This window comes from Acanthochromis polyacanthus, chromosome 7, assembly GCF_021347895.1.
Source record: "Acanthochromis polyacanthus isolate Apoly-LR-REF ecotype Palm Island chromosome 7, KAUST_Apoly_ChrSc, whole genome shotgun sequence".
In the NCBI taxonomy this organism is placed as follows: domain Eukaryota; kingdom Metazoa; phylum Chordata; class Actinopteri; family Pomacentridae; genus Acanthochromis; species Acanthochromis polyacanthus.
The window spans coordinates 17780210-17787894 of record NC_067119.1 but is presented as its reverse complement, the minus strand read 5'-3'; the positions used below and the strand labels follow the sequence as shown (position 1 = coordinate 17787894).

General features: G+C 40.3%; 1 protein-coding gene across 1 annotated transcript; it reads left to right on the top strand.

Annotated features, from left to right (window-relative positions):
* On the top strand, positions 1–7346 carry LOC110954508 (ubiquilin-1). The gene is given in 12 exon segments (XM_022199074.2): positions 1–367; positions 563–705; positions 1991–2094; positions 2327–2589; positions 2776–2913; positions 2916–2948; positions 3070–3172; positions 3390–3511; positions 3658–3741; positions 4079–4194; positions 4308–4476; positions 5949–7346. Coding segments are annotated over 12 exon segments (1671 nt in total). The 5' UTR covers positions 1–115; the 3' UTR covers positions 6093–7346.
* Positions 7347–7685: the final 339 nt, after the last annotated feature.

Sequence of the window (7685 nt, the reverse complement as noted above, 5' to 3'; positions counted from 1 at the left end):
CATAAGTGGCCCATTAAGTATGAATTTATTTAGTCTCAGTACCCATACTGCTGTAACCGGTAACGTGTCGCATCTCTTAATAAAAATAACAATATTAATCAGGTGTAAGGTTTGAATGGACACCTCACTGCGCAGTCGGGTCTCAGCTGACTCACATCCAACTCAACTTTCTGCCGAGTCATCTCCGCCCCGGGACGCTGCGATCCAGGTTCCTCTCGTCTCCATCGGTGGACCGGGCAGCACGGAGATGTCAGGCCGACAGAGAGCATCCAGTGACCGTCACGGGTCTGAAATGATCCACGTTGCCGTCAGAAGTGTGACTGAGAGCCGAGACTTCACCGTGAGAGGAGACTGCACCGTCAGACAGGTCAGCAGGCTGCGAGCAGCCATGTGTCTGGGCGTGCGTAAAAATGGCTGGATTTGATGTCAGTTCTGATTCCAGGACATTGTTTCCATGTCATAAATTGTTGTGATAAAAAAAAAGCAATAAAGACTTTTATTAGTGCCACTGTTGTTATGATTTTGGCTGGCAAAGTGCCATTGTTTGTCTGTGTTTGTGTAGTTGAAATGGGGTCTGTCAGAGCGCCTGGGAGCCTCAGCAGAGCAGCTGGTGCTGATCCATTCAGGCAGGATCCTCAGAGAGTCCGAGCTGATGAGTCACCTTAAAGGACAGAAGGGGTCAGTCAGCCTCTGCATGATCCAAAGGTAACACAAACACACATATGGAGAGAAGGCTCTAGGCAAAAGAGGACAGGAGCACCCTGCTGAATTCAGCTCAGATTTTTAGTTCAACAAAACTGTCTTAATAAGAAAGTGGACAAAGACATGAGGCAGAATGGATATATTTTAAACCAAAACCAGGTGTAAAGTTGTCACTTGGCATGTGGCTTGTACCTTTTTGTACCGTTTGCATGCTTTAGTGGGGATCATTTTGTTTCTGGCATGGAGTTATCCCTCTGATAATATGACATGATTGATGTTTCATGTTTTATCTTTCTTTTCTCCTTTAATGGAGGTTTGTTCTGATACTTTTTGTATTTCTATTCCTTTAATTTAAAAAATAAATCTGTGTTCCTTTATTTCTTCTACACTGACGATAGCAGATCCATCATCCAGTAGATTTGAAATGTTCTTCAACCAATTATCCTAGCAATTGTACACCTGGTTTAAGTTGAGTACATTTGTTTGTCTCATGTCGGTCACAGTCCCAGTAACAGTCTATAAATTAAAAAATGTCCTCCAGCTCTCTTTTGTACTCTGACTTTATTGTCTTTAAGCTGAGAAATGTTTGTACTGGCTGTTTTTTTTTTTGTTTGTTTGTTTTTTTTGCAGAAAGATGCACACAGAATCCTGCTTCTACTTCATAAACGCATCTTTAATTGTAATAATAAAGATATTGTATAAAAACAGTAAGCTGTGTGTTGAAAATATAGAGAAATGTGAGTTCAAAAACTGCCTTTTAAACATATATTGTAGTGCATATTGTGTTTATGTTACTGATAAATCTGACACTGACTTATAGAAGTGCTCAAGGTCTTTCAGTGTTTGCCTCATAAGATCTGGTTATGCCACTTTTCTGTGTCATGAGACATGCTTGTTGCCAAAATTATGTGGGTATAGGACATTTTATCTCTAAAATGCTTTATTTTTGCCATATAACTATTGTTTTTACTTAATTTTCTAAGAAATAGGTGATGGAGACAGACAGGCTTCTGTATCTGATATCAAAATGATGTATGTAGACATCTTAAGTCAGACAGATCAGCAGTCTTAGCTTGTATCTCTGCCAGTTCTTTCAAATTTGATTTACTCTAAATAATCGGAGTGCAAGTCTTCTGTTAGACGTCTGCTTTCAGTTTAGATTTTTTTTTTCTTGTCCTGAACTTGATAAAGTTTCTTTGATGTAAAATCTGCTCATCACCAAAACTGTATGCAGAGTTTGTACAACAGTCCTGCAAACCTAGATTCCCATTTATTCCATCTATCTCAGGCCTCAGCATTCTCCTGATTCCCCCACCAGTGATCCAGCTTCGGAAACAGTCCAACCGGATCCCAGTAACTTCACCCCGTCTCCCACTTCTCCCCTCTGCCTGGGTAAGAGACTGCAGAATGGAGGAACTCCCCTAACTTCTAATCATTTTCCATCTGTTCTCATTGTTCAAATCTCACATCACATTTGCATTTCATATGTGTTAGTGTCTATGGTTTTCAGGCCTTATTTTCAGTCCTCTCTATCTGGACCTCTTCTGCTGGATGATTATGTCTGACTCAGCTCTCCAGTTCATTTGCATACTTCTGCTCTTTTGATCACGTCTTGTTTCTGTAGTAGAAGGTCTAGACAACCTCGGCCTAGAAAACAGCGAGCCTGGCTTCTTCCCTGCTCTCCAGCGCCAGATGGAAGGTCGACTGCTGGCGGACCCAGAGATGATGCGTCGTGTCCTGGCCAGCCCCTTTGTGCAGAGCACCCTCTCTGCTTCCAGCCCTCAACTCACCAGACAGCTCATTCTCTCTAATCCTCAAATTCAGCAGCTGCTGCAAACAAACGCAGAAGTGGAAGATATGCTGAACAACACAGATGTCATGGCACAGGTGGGTGCAGTTTGGGATAAAAAAAAACTATGAGTGTGCATGGTAAGTCTGCAATAAGATAGACATATGTACTAATATATTTTAAGGTTGAAAATTTATAGTTTAATTTACCTACAAACTGAACATAATTGTACCCTCTTGGACTCATTTCTCATTCGTTCTTTTTACTTTCACTTCCCTCTCCAGGTGCTGGAGCTCATCAGGAACCCTGACATGTTAGAGGGAGTGATGGAAAATGAAGACAGAGCACTAGGCAATTTGCAGCCGGAGCAGGACAACTCTGAGACCCTGACTAAGGATTCAGATGGCCGAGAGAGGACAGAAAAAAAATAAAGGAGAATAGTGTCAAAGTATCCCAGGTGCAGCTTTGAGGAAATCACATTCCTGAATTATCTTTGTAGATGAGGTCAAAATAACTGTGTTCAACCTGCTGTTTGAGACATGTATATCTACTCTCTCTTAATGTTTGGGAATCAACAGACAGCAGGAGGAGAAAACAGCCTCAGCCACTCCACAGACCCTCTCAGATTATTGACTGCTGCACCCAGAGCTGCTCCACACTCCGAGAGCACGATTCCGGCAGGCAAGAAAATAGGCATCCACACAGCACACAAAATAATACATCCCTCATCGCACAACTGCTAGAAAACAAACACAGAGCCAATGTATAGACAAGAAACAGAAACTTATGTAAACTATAAGGTATACACTATCTTTTTTTTTTTTGCCATTTTCCTCATCAGTTCTTCTTCCCTGCTTTTCCTCATTTTCCACCTCTGACCTCCCTCGTCTTGCTACAGGCATGCAGTCACTGCTGGAGGGGATCACAGCCAGTCCAGGGCTGATGGAGAGCCTCCTGTCTGGGCCGTACCTCAGCAGTCTTCTGAACTGCCTCAGTCAGAATCCTGACCTGGCTGCACAGGTGATGTTAACACAATTTATGTGTGTGTGCACGAACTCTTAAATGTACAAGTTTGAAATCATTTATTTTCTCCAGGTAAATTAAGAAAATGTACTTCTTCCTCTGGTCTTATTGTCCACACTGCTTTCATTTGAATAATATTTCAGATGCTGCTCAGCCACCCTTTGTTCTCAGGAAATCCTCAGCTGCAGGAACAAATGAGACAACAGATCCCTCTGTTCCTGCAACAGGTCTGTTTATTGTCCTCACTATTACCCTGCTGTAGTGCAAATGAAACACCTGCATTTAGTACATTTATCATCCACTGTTCTCTTGAACAACATTCAGTAGATACAAGTGTTTTCATTTAAGGTAGATGTTCATTTCATCAGTAGCTTGAGAGCTTTATATTAGCAAAGGGCTCCAGAAGTAGCCATCTGTAGCATCTGTCAGTTCTTATTATAGGATTTGTGTACATATCAAAAATGACTTTCATTAACAAATACAGCTGCCATAGTGAATTCGCTGATTTCATTGTTGAGAGTATTATCATCACTATGTTCTTTATTAATTGTCAATAATGTGTAGATGCAGAGTCCAGAGCTGCTGTCAGCCATGTTGAACCCCAGAGCCATGGAGGCTCTGCTGCAGATCCAACACGGCCTACAGACTCTGGCTGTAGAGGCTCCTGCCCTCATACCTGCGTGAGTAAATAAAGACACTACACACCAACCTAAAGAGATCAAATCAGATTCACTTTCTGCGCTGAAAAATCACATTTTAAAATTATTGGGAATTTACCATGTCTGTGCTGCAGGGCTGGACTTGGGAACACTGGAGCCAGTGTTAACGCTGCCCCTGAATCTACATCTGAGTCTGTCCTGAACAGCCAATCAGGAAGTGGTCCTCAGGTTGCCACAGTTACAGAGCAGCAGCAGCAGTTTGTACAACAGATGCTACAGGCACTGGCTAACACCGATGATGGGGTATGTCAGTGTTTCCTTATAACCTCGTTATCTGCCATTGTAATTCATTTGAACTGCTCCTGAATTTGAAATATTACCAGTAAATAACATTTTTAGACCAAAAGATGATTAGAAACCTCTCTTTACAATGTTGGCTCCTTCTTATTACGACCACACAGGGTACCCCAGTGATACATGCCCTTAATACTGAATTTTTAATGGTTCAGAACTTAGTGTACAAAGCATAGTTTTTAAAATTATTCTTCCAAAGAGAGAATAATTGCAGCCAGTCTTATCTGCACTGACAGCTGGTGGTGACAGCACCAGAAAACCGCCAAACACCTCATTTGTCCACATCCAGCTGTGATGTCTGCTGTGGTCCAGGGTTCCAGAGATTTATATCTTTTAACCCATAGAGGCCATAGAATGCAGTGCATTTTCTTTCCTTTCAAAAATCTGTGCTGAGATGCTTGTTAAAATTTATCACATGATTCGAGCAGGAGTAAGAGCACCTCGCTGCGGGTGCCACACCTGATTAGTGTGACAAAATTCAGGCGGTATGATGTGGAGTATGATGCTTTCACAACTCAGTCTAAAAAATAGACTGCATGATTTACAGAAAGCTCTTGAATCTTTCTTGCAAACAGGTAAATGTTTATTCACATGTTTACAGTGTAAATTGATGTATGAGCTCTGAATACCTCCATGTAAAAGTAATCCATGAGCCCTACATGAAAATCCTACTATTAAAGACCAAAAATATTAGCACCAAGATGTAAAGTATTACAGCAAAGTTTGGTCTTTTTTAACACACATTTTATTATAGCTGACCTTTTTAGATTATTAATTTTGAACAGTCAGTGTGTTGGCAGTATGCTGCAGGTAGAGCTAGTCTAAACTACTTTGTAAAGAGCTTCTTATACAGGGACAGCACATACATGCAAGGTCTGATACACACATCTGTCCTAGTTTTAGGGCTTTTTCTTTGATCTTGGATTTTTGGTGGCATATCGGACCATTAGAACATTTAATAAAATTAAATATGAGAAGTTCGATGGAAAAAGACTGTTTGGAGTTGTTAATTTCTAGACTTCTGAAATGTGACCCCAACTACAGACTGTTTTTTTGGAAGAGGTCAATAGCCAGAAGGATTGGAAACCACTGGTTAAATTTTCTAACAACAAATTTTATTTCAAAAGCATTCTCTGTTATCTATTGTAGCATAAAATTGAGATGAGATTCTTCAGAAAGTTACATGTACCTCAAAATTGCAGTCAAGTACAGTATTTTAGCAAAAGTACTTACTTAGTTCCTTTCCAACACTGTCTGCACTTCCTTAAAAAGAGTAGAGGTTAAAATAGGAGAAACACGTCTTAAGTACAAATTGGGTGGTGCATTTTCCCTCCCAGAGGCAACAGACCTCTTCATTAATTAAATTTCTTGTTATTGCAATCAGTAGGACTTTAAAAGACTCTCCTGTCATGTTGTGTCAGGTCCATCAGGAGGACGACGAGTTCCAGGAGGAGCTGCAGCAGCTGAGCTCGATGGGCTTCAGAGACAGAAAGGCGAACCTTCAGGCCCTGATCAGTACAGGAGGAGACATCACCACTGCTATACAACATCTGCTCCGTCTCTGACACACAAACACACACACAATGTGTGTACATTTTGATCTGTGCACACAAATAACTGCACATGCCCGAACACCTATATAAAATCACCTGTGCTCCAAGATTATAGCGATAAATATTATCAATGATTACAAAGTACTTTGCAAAAACACAAAGCCATATTAGTATCTTTCATAGATATACTTGTGTTCAATAACTTCCTATATTCACTTCAATCCATACTAGCAAAGTTATCCTTCTTTCCTCAGGATGTTGGGTGCTGCACAGACTCTAAAGTAAGTTTGCGATATTTGCCATACAAATACATGTAAAATCTGACACTAGGAAACATTAGGAGGATTTTTGCTTCATTTTTGGTCTTGCACAGTCAGTACTTTGGGTTAACAATAGTGTAGAAACAAAAAAAAATACAGTTTCACTCTGTCCCTGACATGCAGCAGTGCAGGTTTATACAGGCACTTAAATTCACCTTACACACTGTAGCCTTGTAGCAACTGCATAAATATTCAGAAGCTGGCCATGTTTTATTAATCTCCGCGCAGCCACTCTATGAAGCCCAGGCCTCTTTTCATGTTGCCACCTGGACAGAGTCTAATGAAAGCTTTTAACACCTGGAGACAGTCAGATGTCCTGGAAGCAGACGGAGGATTCACAGTCTCAGTCAACAGATTGAACCAGAGGCGCAATATGTTTTGTGATGTTCAGACTCCCCCTTGCTGCTCCTGGGTCTTGTTCACCACAGGCTGTAAAGAAAGTAGACACACTAGGTAATTATAAAGCCCGTCTCAAAAGGTACTCCCAGTTTTAAATGATTTATTCAAAGAGAGGACAACTTTGTGAAAAGGCAAAATGTGCTCAAATGTCAGTGTCTATTTTGAGGCTACAGAGACACAGAAACTCTAATCTTCTCACAGGAGAAAATTCTATCAGTCATTAAAAAAGGATTTGAGTGGAGAATTTATTTTTACCAACACAAGCCATGATGACGATTATAATTTATTTTGCGTAAGTGAGGCTCTTCTTAGGAAACCTGACGTGCCTAAATGCCTTTCACTGCACTAACCAGTAGTACCTGCAGTATGATGTTCTTCCTTTAGCTGCTACGCTACAGTGTTTTGTGCCATAAGGTGCATTTTATATCCTTGTAGATTTTACTAGAAAACAACTGACTGAGCAACAAACTTTCACTCCTTCAACTAACTTGTTGCACTGATGTAAACAATCAAAACTAATAAATGCTGTCCCTCTATTTATCTTGCATCTTTTTGTCCGTGAATTCAATTTTGTCGTCCATCATTTTATCAGGTGCTCTTTCATTTTTTTATTCATAATGATGTTCCGCTTTATAAAACATGTTCTGCTCCTTCTTTGCCTCAGTGTTCACTGTAATATTAAGCTGTTTTAGAGCTGCTCCAATATATTATTTTTTAAATCAAGGAATCTGTTGAATATTCTTTCTTAGATGGTTAATATATTAAACATTTAGTCAACAAAACGATCAGAGAAAATATCAATTATAACTTTCAGGAACCCAAGGTGGCATCTTTAGATGAGTCCAAAACTCAAAGATCTTCAATTTACAATATCACTGAACAGAAA